Here is a 13,203-nt window from a genome sequence, read left to right as displayed (position 1 = left end):
CCTTCACCAAATCCAGAATCTCACCCTGATTTAAAAGTTCATTTCCGGACAGCACTCACACAACCAGAATTCTGCTCACCCAAATTCTGTCTTATCTTCTTTCCAAGAACTTTAACCATAACTCACATGTTCCCAATCTATAACCAAGTCCAAGACCATTCCATAGACTTCTCCAAGCCACTAGGACAGCCCTCCCATGCCAAGCATGGCTCAAAAACCAGTCTCCAATAAACAGCCCTGAAACCAAAGCTCAACCTCACCTAGAACTCGAAATGCTCCTCAACTCCAACTTACAAGCTAGCTGCAACCCATCCTAACCACTACCATGTGAGCTACATTCTCACCCATGGTAGCCCCTATTCACCATCCAAGAAACACAAATAACATCACATAATTTTCGAATGAAACAGTGCAAAAGTCCGTTTCTGAAAATTTCTAACAGTTGAACATTAATGAAAACACCATTTCAAACTCGTAATCCATATCCATTCTCAACATTAAACATCAAAGATCATGCATAACTTGACTAAGATTTCAAATTTCATTTTCAAAAAAAAAATACAGGGCAGAAATCTCAAAAGAGGCGTGTAGTACAAAGCACAATTTAAACACACTACATATAAATCTACAACGTGAAGAGAAGAATCCATATTCTTGCCTAGCTAAATGAAAAAAAAAAAAAAAAGAATCGAAGAAATGGGGCTTGGAGCTGGAGAAATCGAAGCATAGCAGTGGAGTCGCTCGAGCTGGAAGGGAGCTGGAATTGAGCTCAAGAATCACCACCAACTTGCTTAGGAATGATTTTTTTGAAGAAGAAAAGAAGATTGAAGCACTAGTGAAGAAGGATATGGAGCCGCTGCCACCATTGAAGGAGTCGAGAGTTTTGTGTGAGAGTTGAGGCGTGAGTGTGTGTGTGTGTTTGTGTTGGACGTGTGTGTGTGTGTGTTTTAGGGTATAAATTAGGGATTAAGGTTGTAAATTAAAATTGGGTGTGAGAGGGTTTATAAAATAAAAAGGAAAATATTACACCCTTCTAAAAATACTACCTAAACTTAGGAACTAGGATTTAGGAATTTAATTGCGCTAAATAAAATACAAGCTGGAATTTCTAATTTAAAATATGAAATTGGATTTTACTAGCCCGTGATTAATATGCTATCCTAGAATTAAAAATAAATACTTTAAATATTTTGTTATCGCAGCGATAAATAAAATTTTTAAACAACAGACAAAGCGATTAAAATATTTTTTTTGACAAACTAGACAAACGTTTAAAAGAAATTTAAATAAATACACAAGCAAAAATAAAAACCTTTAAAATAATTTGGACAATTAAAAAGGGTTTAAAAAAATAAGCTAGACATTTAAAATAATTTAAAATAATTAACCGCTAAACTTAGGCCATTTAAAATAAGTAAGTTGGACACTCGAAAATATTTAAACGAATAAGCTAAATAGTTAAAAATCATTTGAACGAATAAACTAAACAATTAAAATCATTTAAATAAGCAAGATTAAACTTTTAAAATATTAAAACAATTAAGTTGCACAATAAAAATCATTTTGACAGATAAACTTAAACAATTAAAAACATTAATTAAATAGTTAGTACAATAAAAATCATTTGAGCCAATAATAAAATATTTTATTAACACATAATTCATATAAAGAATTTAAATCAATTTAAACCTAAAAATAATAATCCTAATATTTATTTAATTTTAATGCATGCGATTTGGTAGATTGGGTTTTAGGTACTACAGGGCTGCTGCAAAGTGTTGAAATATTCAAATTCTTCTAGAGTGAATCCTTTTGAGGTGCAAGAATAGGTGACGTAAGAGATTGATCTCCGAACATCCATAAACAAACACTTGCGCATTCTCTTTCTTGTTTTACTCATATATCAGTCGAGCACTCTCACTCACTCACAAATCTATCCAGTAATTTGATTTTGGTTCTATTCTATTAGTTGGCATCATTCCGCACATTTCATTGTTTTCCAAGTAACATCGACACACGAGAAAGAAGCAGTTCAGTTGACTAACCTCGACTGAACTCAACTTAGTGGATTTGAGGGTCAAATGCTACAGTTGAACTTGTTAAGAAGAAATACCACCCCTCAACCGATCCTGACATGAAGGATTTGGGCATTGCCAATGTCATACTAAGGATTAAAATCTCTAGAACTTCAGAGGCAATTGTCCTATCTCAATCTCATTTTGTTGAAACTGTCTTGAACGAGTTTAAGGCATTTGATCATCCTCTTGCAAAAACACCTCTGAACATGAGTATCCACTTAAGTTAGAATCATGGGAAACCAGTTTCCCAATTGGAATACTCCATAATTATTTGAAGCCTCATGTATATCATGAACTGTACTCGACCGGATATTTTTTTTTTGCGGTAAATAAGTTGAATCGGTTCACGAGTAATCCAAATGAGGTTAATTGGAAAGTTTTGGCATGGGTGCTTAGATATCTAAGGAACACCTTGGAGTATGGATTGTATTACACAAGATATCCTGTGTTGCTTGATGGATACACCGATGCAAATTGAATTTTCGATACCAAAGACTCTGCATCCACCAGTGGCTATTTTTTTAGCAATGGTGGTAGCGCAGTCTCTTGGAGGTCGCCAAAACAAACTTTCATCGCTAGATTCACATTGGAATCTGCATTCACAGCACTTGATAAAGCCACAGAAGAAGTAGAATCACTTAGGAATTTTCTGGAGGATATTCCATGTTGGTCAAAACCAATGCCTGCAATTATGATACACTGTGATAGTCAATCAAAAATTGCAAGGGCACATAATACTATGTATAATGGTATGTCTCAACATATTCGTCGAAGACACAATACCGTGTGACAATTATCTCAAATGGAGTTATCACAATTGATAATGTTAAATCAAAAGATAACTTGGCAGATCCGCTTACAAAATTATTGAATACAGATAAAGTGTATAGCTTGTCAAGGGGAATGAACTTAAAGTCTACAAAATAAAGGTCTCATAGTGGTAACCCAACCTTGTTGATTGGAAATTCCAAAATCTTGGTTCAATAAGACAACTAAATTATGAGAACTTGAGTAAATACTCAGGAATTTCTTCCAACTCATTCCTAGGACAAAGAGTGTTGGAGCCTACCTATGTAGTGAGATTGAGTTTCGAAATTTTAATAGTTCCTTTGTAGCATCCGGAATTTTTAATACGTAAATTTGCATGCATAATTAAGAAAATTTAATTATTTAAATTTTAGAAATATGGTTTAAATATTATTTTTGTTATTATGTGTATTATGTGCATGATTTAAATTATTTTAGAATTTAACCCATAATTTTGGAAATTCTAGATTTTTAAGAAAATTTATTATGTTGATCGCGTAGACGGGATCGAGAACAGATGAGATATTGATTTTTCATCCAATTTATTTTATGAGATTTTTAGTAGCCATAAAGTATTATTTTGAATTTTTATTCCCAAAAATTTATGTTATTTTATTTATGTATTTTAGAAAGCCCATTTTTAGCCAAATTAAGCCATTTTTAGGAGTTTTATTTAATTTTAAAAATGCCATAAATTAATATTTCGAGATTTTTATGTTATTATCAGATTTATATGTTTATTTGGAGTTTAAATTTTATATGTATTTGACATGTTATCTATCATAATTATTTAGTGTAAAATAATTATCCTAATTATCTCCTAATTAATCCTAAATTACCCTAAATTCATCCCATACCCTACGTGATCTTTCTTAGCCGACTCCATCGCTCTCTTCCTCCTCCTTCCCACGTTCTTCAGCAGAAACCCCAGCTCCATAGCCGTGCCTTCAAGTTTTTAGTGGAGTTTTTCGTCGTCCCATCGTCCCGGAGCCGTATACGTGTCGATCTTCAATAAATATTTAACAAGCCATGTTGAATTCTCTTCTTTAACACCATATAATCTATTTAATTCATTCATGTCAGATTTTATTGATTAGTTGATGCTATTCACGATTATGATGAAGTTTCTTGGTTAGAACATGAACAACTCATGGTTTTGCTTGTTTTTCATGGTAAAGCTCACGTTTTTGCCATGGGGGACGGGCTGGCTGCTGGTCCGAGGTTTAGAGGAGTGTATCAGGGTTCGTAGGGTCAAGCTAGGTTGGGGTTTGAGGCTGAGATAGGCTGGAAACGCCTTCTTATGAAGTTCATGGGCGCGCAGATTGGGGTTCTGAGGAAGAAGACTTTGTTCTCCTTCCTCAGGCCACGATCTGGGGTGAGGTTTGAAGGGTTTGAACCCTATAGATGTTTTATAGGATTGAGAAGTGGGTTAACGGTCATTGGTGGTCGGAGCAGGCCATACGAATGGAAATACGGCAGCCGCTCGGGCCTACGCGTGAGCAGAATTATGGCTAACTTGTGTTGGTTCGTTTGAGCTGTATAGGTCACGTTTTAGGCTGGTTTTTTGCTTTTCGGAAACTTCTAGAAGTGAACTAGATGTAGGCAGTGGTTTCATGACGAAAGGTTGCTGGAGCAAGAAGAACGAAAGGATTTGGTACAGCTGCTCAGGTTTGGCCATGTGCAGATTTTTGCACAAGTTAGGTGATAAGCTCGTGGGCTGCCTAACGGGCCGGGTCGGGTCTGGGTTTTGGGTCGGGTCCGGGTTAGGTGAGTCGGGCTCGGGTATTTTTATTTTTAAGTAGTTAATAGTTTAAGGGGATTTTTGGGCTTTCAAATAATTTTATTTGGGACTTAAATAATTTATTTAAGTTAACCCAATGATTTTTATGGGCTTGGGGGCCATGGAAATTTTTGGGTCAGTCCGTGAATTTATGGGCCAGTCTAGGAATTTATTGGGCTTAATTAAGTTAGAAATTGGGCTTTTATTTAGTAAGGGGTCACATTAAGATTTTTATGGGCTTAGAGTGAGTGATCAGCAGTCTGGATCAAGAGTTGAGCAATAAAATATTTTGTGATGGGAGTTGAAGTGGTGTGACAGCACAGTTCAGAGGTGCATGGTTTACCACCAGCACAGTTCAGGAGGTAGTTTACTACCGGCATAGAGGTGACTTGTCACCGCCACGTACGTTGGTTTAAGAGACTGATCAGTCGGCACAGATTTAGTCACACTCACGGATATAACCATAGACCGTTTAGAAAATAATATGCTCAACTATGTTCAGTAAGCTCAGTATGTTCAGTTATGATTATGTTCAGTCAGATAACCATGATACTTTATCATGCATGCATGTTCATGTACGTGTATGTATTAGTATGATTATGTGTTTGCATGATTTTAAACCTTGTTATTATGAGATAAAACATGTTGGGCCTCTAGGCTCACTACGCTTATATGGTGCAGGTGAGTATGATGATTTTGTTGATGACATGGTTGCTCCGATCGGCGGTGAGGGCCTATGAGTTCACATGCAAACGGCACCCGTGACCGATGCTATTAGTGTTTTTATGTCATGAGATTTTATCAGTTCTTTAAACAAGTTTTCCGCATTTACATATTTATGGTGATATCAAAATATTATTATTATTTTTATTATGTATGCATGGCTTATGGATTATTGTTTTTGGGATTTTATTTTTAGTACTGCATGTTGCAAGGGTTTTACTATATATTTTGACGGTTGAAATATTTCCGTAATATTTATTTAAGTTAGTTGTCAAATTTTAAATTAAATGTTTATTTTAAATGTTGTGCATATATTTATGGGAATATATGTATTATTATTATTATTATTATTATAAAATTCTAGTATTTTATTAGTCAGAGTCGTTTCATATAGGATATTGTAGGATAATCTTATAAGGAGATCACCTTTGTAAGTGTGAGAACGTGTCATCTCGAAGAAACACTTATGAAGCCAAGATGTGTTCCATGACCAAAACAGACACAACTGGATAAACTAAATAGAATGATGGGAAGTTGTTGTGTAGGTACTGTTGTTTGGTTTTACACGAACCGTCAAGAATTTCAAGACATTATGTTCGTTTTGTAGCCTTGTAATTCCGATAGTATTCTACTAAGGATGATTCAAGGCCATAAGCGACATCTCCTGATGTAATAACTATCGTGTAAACTCTCTTTTAACATCATATGCATTCATGCTTTAATTTCATTCATATAGGGGATTGTTGGAAATTTTAAAGCTTAATGAATTGAAATTAAGCGTATAGAAGATCGAAAAAAGAAAAAAAAAAGGAAAAGGAAGAATAAAAAGAAAGAAAGAAGGTGGGTAGCGCCTAGGAGCTTGGGCTTCGGCCTGGAAGCGGCAAATTGGCACTTAGGCGCCTGAAGCACTTTTTAACAAAAAGTGCACTTCTTTTTTGAGTTTTCTGACTTCTTTTGATGGTTTTTTTAGTTATTTGAACCAAGAGACACACCACATGATGAAATATCTTGTCCTGAAGATAAACAAATTAAATATGAGAATCAAACATGAAATTTACATACAGATTCTCGTATTTTTAAAGTATCTTTCTGCATTCATCTTGCTTCTCATTCTTTCCTACAAAGAGTTTATAACTTTTCTGGTTTCGGAACTTGTGATTTATTGTGTTATTATCACAAGTTAAAGTTGTTGCTTGGGAGAAGATTCTGTATTCCGTCAGCACCAAGACCGGTCTAATCTTCTTAAGAAAATCGTATTCAACACCAGCCTCAACTTGTTGATTCTATTTATGTTCCTCTGTCGTATTAAAAAATTTTAACCACCACAGCTCACATACCGTAGCCGATATCATTTGCCTAAAAAAAATTTGATGTCTTATATTTTATTATGTGAGGAGTATCCAAGCATTTTGATTTCATTTCATTTAAAATTCCATTATATAGGGTTGCTTGAAGTTTAGAAGGCAACAAACCAACCTTATCGTAATCATATATATTTATTAATTGATTTAACCCTAGCTAGCTAATACTATGTTATGTTCCAAGAGATTAGGCTATGATATGTTCGCACATGACAATCTCCCCACCTAATCAAACATCTACATTTACATATTCAAGTCTGGTCGTGTCTTAATTTAATTATAGCCTAATTAATAATATTACATATACATATTCATGTTGGTGTCAACCGACCCAGATCATAATTAAAAATATACTATGAGAAACCATGATCTGTTTGCACATGCAAATATATTACTTCCCCATGAATGAAATAAACCAGGTCTTGATGATATATCCTTACACGTACGTATAACAAGATTATAAAGATACTAGTTATTTTGTGGGTATATGATTCATCGTTAGTATGAAAGAAACAGTTGGAACGAAGCTTGCCAAATTTCATGAAGCATAAATAATCACAAGGAAAGAATCATGTGGGATAGATGCAGAATACGAGAGAAAAATGACGCTAATGAAACAAATTATCCAATCATGACACGAGCAAAAGTCGTGCAATGGGGGGAAATAGAGGTACAATAATTTGTTTGTAGGACACAAGACATTATGGACGAAAATATACACCATATCATAAGGCATTATGGACGAAAATAATAATTAATGCAAAAGATTATGAAGCTAACTTCTCATACAAACAAAATACAAAACCACAAATGATTTAACCATATATACTCGTGTGTTTGTGTGTATAGTTTAGAAAGTCTTAGTTAGAAGTGAAAATAAAAATCTTCCATATTACTTAACCAAACAGTACCAAAAATCTAACAGTAACTTCTATTGTGGCAATGTGTTGTTTGCAACATAATTCTTGCTGCAAAGTCACTAAGAAGAGGCAACTTAAGAATGGAGTGCTTATGATATATTAAGATCCGGCGTGAGTTCACTTTATTGTGCGGCACTCAATGCAAGGGACGAATGAATAGGGCGTACTTCAGGATTTATTGTGTTTATAGGAGTAGCTGTCGAGTGAGCAATGCTGTTGCGTTCCAGATCCAAAACTTTGTCCCTTGGTGGAGAGGTAAGGTTTTGACTCGAAGTTACCATCGGAGTGGGATTGTCTCTAGCTTGGATTTTGTTGGAAAACTTTTGAAGAACACCCGAGTAGAATTGCCATGAGACATTCGTTTCGTTTATAGCACTTTGACCAAATGGGTGGTGCTCCACATATTCCTGGACATTTTCGGATTCTAGTAACCCTTCCAAGTAAACTCGTAGATGGCCTCCGGGTCCTGCAAGTAAATCGAGTTTCATGAAGACTATTAAAGCTTTCATCTTTAACCAGGAAGCATTGACCATTTGAGATGAATTTGAGATGAGCTTCATTTGCACCATGAAAAAAGGTTAATATGTAAAGGTCTTTTGTAAATATTGTGCAAAAGGGAAATCACTAGATGGATGATATTGGGTAACGTAAGATTCACATGATTGGGCTTGGAGATGATGCTTATTTCTAAAATTTATTCGACTCAACTGACTATAGACATGATCGATAATTAATCTTATATAGATAAAGAAATTTACCCAATTAAATGATTATTGTCGAAGATAAAGCAATGAATGCATAAAGATAAGTCGATCACAAAGACAATACATTTTCGGGAAAGGATTACCATCAGCAAGAGAAACATACTGACATTAATAGACAAAGGAGTCTCACCTAACGAATTGTCATCTTTATCCTCGTAATGGTACGGATGCGGAAATATTGCAGTGTGCAACTAAAGAAAATTCCACGAAACAACTCATAGTCAATCGTCGAGCTAAATAAAATGCGGAGAATCAGAAACCAGATGGAAAACATGGTAACGGGTGAAAAAGCTTACTGGATTGAGCAAGGCTTTGTAAGGAGAATCATCTATCAGCAGAGTGTTGGATTCATTGTATTGTCCATTCTTCCAAGAAAATTTGCAGCCATCATTTTCCCAAATTTTCCTCAACTCCTTGCAGACCAAGGGCTTATGAATGTTTTCAAGAGTTTTGAACCCTGATTGAGTACTATGTGACATGTTCTGCATGGCAGTATTCTTAAACATCATAAACTGGTAGACTATTCACGCTTTTAGAATAAACTGCTTTGACTACATTTATCATGGCACCAACTTTATTGGTGAGTAAGTCATGTGATCATAAAGTTCCTAATCACCCTTGAACATCTGTGAATTAAATGATATCATCAGGGAAAAAAAAAGATTCGGATTACATTCCATTGAATGAAGATCACCAGGAACGCCACACATGAAATACACCAAATGCCGAAAATGAACCCCCAAAAGAAAACGAGTTCAATAATCATATACAGGCATGAAGACAAGTTTCTAAGAGACTTCATTTCACCATTACATAAAAGCTCTTAAGGTAGATGAGCAGAAATTTTACCCAACAAAAAAGCAACTTCGGTTTCAGATTTCCCAGTAAATAATCAACAATTCTATCAATAACTTCCCTGCATATCAAAATTAAGCCAAGGTTAAGTCATGGACCGAACTCAAGAAACAAGTATTTGGAATAAAACTCCTTGGAAATATAAAAGGCAATGCAGCAAAAGAGGAAGTACTTGGCTCTTGATGACCATATGCCCACATCAAAGTTCTGAAAGCAAAATTTCAAAAAATCATCGCAGAAAGGTCTCTTGAAAACTGCAGGATAAAATTATGATCAGCAATATTCATTCAACAGGTTTGTTACACTAATGTCTAGGATGCAAAGAAAAGCAATTTTGTTTTTCACCTGCACGTCTTAATATATTTTTATCGGCTTTACGATCTTTAGGAGGTGGCATTACTATGTATGCAAGTAGACCATTTACATCAAGGACTAGAAGTTTTCTCCTATGGGTGCTGATGGGTGGTCTGCTTGGATATTCGCCTAAATCCTTTGATTTGGATTCTGCTTCCTTCACACCCGATGGGCCAAGACTTGTGGTTCCCTCAACAACAAATAATCCATTGTTCACTTTGTTTAACACATTCTGAAACGTTACATCCTCAATTGGTATCTGATTATGAGCAGGTTTTTGTTGGCTTTCACAAGGAAAGACCTTCATTTTCAATCCCATGGGCCCTGCAAAAGGTACAGATCTCCCTTCAGGTACTTCAGAAGCACTTCTAGTTGAAACATCAACCATGTCAACTAAGTGATCACTATGGCAAGGTTTATACTCTTTTCTTGCATGAAAAGTAAATTCCCGAGCAGTGCACTCATTTTCAATATGCTTACCATCAATTGTTCGTCCAGCGTATTTCTCTGATAACTGTAAATTTGAGATGTCATTGGCCGGGTCCATGCATTGGACTTTATCCTTATTTTTGTCTTTACTCTTAGCCTTTTTCCTTTTCTTTTTTCTTTTCATACTCTTGTTACCTTCGGCAAGATTATAAGTTGACTCTATATCCATCTTTTTGTGGTCAGTGCTTCGGACATCCTCATTCTCAGTGAGCTTGTTATCAATCTCCTGTCTAAGGTTGTTATCTGATTGTAAATTTGATGCGGAATTTGACTGGTCCAAGTCTTGGAGTTCATCTTTATTTCCTGTCTTCCTCTTGATCCTTTTCTTCTTCCTTTTTCTTTTGATACTCACATTACCTTCGGCAAGATTAACTGTTGGCTCTGTATCCACTTTATTCTGGTCAGTATGTTGGACATGCACAATCTCAATGAGCTTACCACAAATCTCTTGTCTCAAGTTTGTATCTGATAGTTGTAATTTAGACATGGAATGTGACTGACCCATCCTTTGGTTCATAATGCCTTCAGTAAGATTAACTGTTTCTATATCGATCATATCCTGGTTGGTGTTTTGGACACGCTCATTGTTGGCGAGCTTATCGTCAATCTCTTGTCTAAGGCTATTATCCCGTAATTGCCCATATGAACTAGAATTCAACTGGTCCCTGCTTTTGACTTCATCATTATTTCCTGCCTTACCCTTGACTTTTTTCCTCTTCTTTCGTTTGGCACTCACATTACCTTCAGCAAGACTATTATTGGCTATTTCACAATCTCGTCTTGTCTTCGAGGCTTCCAAATTGACATCCATCTGATTCACAATCTCTTGTCTAAGGCTATTATCTGGTAATTGCCGATATAACATAGAATTCAACTGGTCCCTGCTTTTGACTTCATCGTTATTTCCTGCCTTACCCTTGACTTTTCTCCTCTTCTGTTTTCTTTTGGCACTCAAATTACCTCCAGCAAGACTATTATTGGCTATTTCACAATTTACTCTTGTCTTCGACGCTTCCAAATCAACATACATCTGATTCACAATTTGAGAAGTAGCCTTCTTCGGTCCTCTTCGTCTTTTCCTTCTTTTACTGATAACAGCAGTATCTCCAGCAGGATTGTGTATTTCCATTAGAGGTAGTTACTTATAAATATACTAGGTTTGACCAAAATTACCTTCAGTAGATCACCTTGCAAACTGTTCTTGACTCGGTGGATATTGGGAGATCATCTTGCAAACTGTTCCTGACTATTGTTGATACTCATTGCAACAGCCATGGCTTTTTGCATCCAGCCAATCTCCCTACCTGACTATTGTTGATACTCATTGCAACAGCCATGGCTTTTTGCATCCAGCCAATCTCCCTATCCCCTTAATTGGTATGATTTTGTACTTAAACAAACTATACCTAAAGTATCCTAAATCACAAGCAATTAAAACAATATCAAAACTTCCACGTGAAGAATACAAGATAAAAAAATCAAGTGAATATAAAAGTACACTCTTCAGCAATTAACAGAGCATCAAAATAACCAAGTAAAACAACGATAAGAAATTATGTAACTCATTCTTTAGAACCAACATTGATGTATGCAACTTACACAGGTCTTCATAAGATCCAAGGTTAGCATTATCAATCCTCAAAATGGAAACTTGTAAGATGATGGCACATTCTTTAGTTGTGCTTGGATAGATGGAATTCAAATTCTTTAACTTGCTTAGATGAACAAAACCGATGTGAATTTTAAATCCACTCCTCGTCAAGTAATGCAATTTCAATAGTAATAATTGTGGTGTACTCAAATACACTCGATGTGTCATTTGAAATACATCCCTCAAATCAAATATCCTACGAATCAAAACCATCAATTCATTTGGAACCTTTCATACATCTTATACATAAGTGTGTGTACGCCTGCGAGCTAAAGTTAATGTGTGATTTCTAATACGCAATAGTTCCAAAGACACAGAAGAAAAGCTTCAAGTTCTTTGATCAGTAGATTTGGATCAAACAATTAATTTCAAATAATAAAAAAAATCTGAAAATCGTTTTATTTCAAAATAAACTATTCTTAAATAACTTTTCTCAATCATGGCGTATTTCCTAAACTGTAGAAAATAATATATAGACAACTAAAAAGCAAATTTTTTTACACAACAAAAACAGAATTCCTCACAAAAGGGCGAAGATAGAATAATAATCATCCAATCTTTCGGCTAACATAAGTTATGCAAATGAAAAGTTAAACTGAAGAGGTAATTTATATGCAGAAAATAGAACATAATCTCGCCGCATCCGGAGAAGAAAGGATCGAAAATGAAAGTAAGTATGAATGATAAAATAGTAAAAACAAGAACAGGGGAAGATGGCACGGCGGGGAGGCGAAGAGAGAGAAGTACGTACCCGATCTGCTCCGTATCAGGTTTCAGACTGGATTGGATTTGAAATGTAGCATTGATCTTTCGTAATTACATGGCCGGCGCTAAAACTTTGTGGGCTTACTCTCTACTATGGGCCAGACTACATTAAACCCAAAAGGTTTTTTGGTCTAGTATTTGGATTACTCATCTTTTACTATTAAATAATATTTCAGCCGTGTGATGCACGGATTATATCTTGTGTATAATATAATTAAATTAGATTAAATTTATATTTTGAATATAAAAGTAAAATATAAACAAATTTAAAAAATTAATTATTTGTATGTACTAAAAGGTATTAATTATCATCATAAGATAAGAAATATATAAAACATTATAATTAAAAAAATGTTACACCTGCTTTAACATTTCCAAATATTGTATTCTTTCGAACATCTTTAATCAAGGCATCCAAATTCATTTTAAAGATTCTGGAGACAATATCCGGACGGTCTTCGGCTCTCAATCCTCGAGCCTCGATAAATCTCATAATTTCTGGCCATTTTGGATTACACGTAAATGTAATGAACAAATCTGGATATCCAGTCCACTTACATATAGCTTTGGCATCTTGGTAATTCTGAATTATATATCTTGCACTCCCAGTAAAAGAAGAAGGCAAGATAATACGTTTTCTTTGTGTAGATGCATTT

General features: G+C 35.1%; 1 protein-coding gene across 6 annotated transcripts; it reads right to left on the bottom strand.

The window, feature by feature from the left end:
* Positions 1-7,472: 7,472 nt before the first annotated feature.
* LOC140891116 (uncharacterized) lies at positions 7,473-12,600 on the bottom strand. 6 transcript variants are annotated; one of them, XM_073299424.1, is made up of 8 exons: positions 12,534-12,600; positions 11,436-11,547; positions 9,634-11,373; positions 9,461-9,542; positions 9,283-9,349; positions 8,730-8,915; positions 8,564-8,624; positions 7,473-8,135 (listed from the first exon to the last, which is right to left on the bottom strand). In XM_073299424.1, the coding sequence occupies exons 3-8, from the start codon at positions 11,258-11,260 to the stop codon at positions 7,792-7,794; spliced, it is 2,367 nt and encodes a 788-aa protein (XP_073155525.1). In that variant the 5' UTR covers positions 11,261-11,373; positions 11,436-11,547; positions 12,534-12,600; the 3' UTR covers positions 7,473-7,791. The 6 variants fall into 6 exon arrangements, with proteins under 6 accessions (XP_073155525.1, XP_073155526.1, XP_073155523.1 ...); XM_073299425.1 differs by lacking the exon at positions 12,534-12,600 and adding an exon at positions 11,731-12,520; XM_073299422.1 differs by having other exon boundaries at positions 9,634-11,547.
* Positions 12,601-13,203: the final 603 nt, after the last annotated feature.

The sequence above is a fragment of the Henckelia pumila genome, chromosome 3 (assembly GCF_033568475.1).
Source record: "Henckelia pumila isolate YLH828 chromosome 3, ASM3356847v2, whole genome shotgun sequence".
NCBI classification, from domain to species: domain Eukaryota; kingdom Viridiplantae; phylum Streptophyta; class Magnoliopsida; order Lamiales; family Gesneriaceae; genus Henckelia; species Henckelia pumila.
The sequence above is the reverse complement of the archived record's forward strand: the minus strand, read 5'-3'. Positions and strand labels throughout refer to the sequence as shown.

What these genes read in the sequence shown, in the direction of transcription:
- LOC140891116 (XM_073299422.1), bottom strand. Translation starts at nt 11,260, where the DNA reads ATGGAAATACACAATCCTGCTGGAGATACTGCTGTTATCAGTAAAAGA. An exon ending in ATATGGTCATCAAGAGCCAA is followed by an intron (nt 9,350 to 9,460) that starts GTACTTCCTCTT and finishes TTTGATATGCAG; the next exon opens with GGAAGTTATTGATAGAATTG. An exon ending in TAAAGATGACAATTCGTTAG is followed by an intron (nt 8,136 to 8,563) that starts GTGAGACTCCTT and finishes ATTTACTTGCAG; the next exon opens with GACCCGGAGGCCATCTACGA.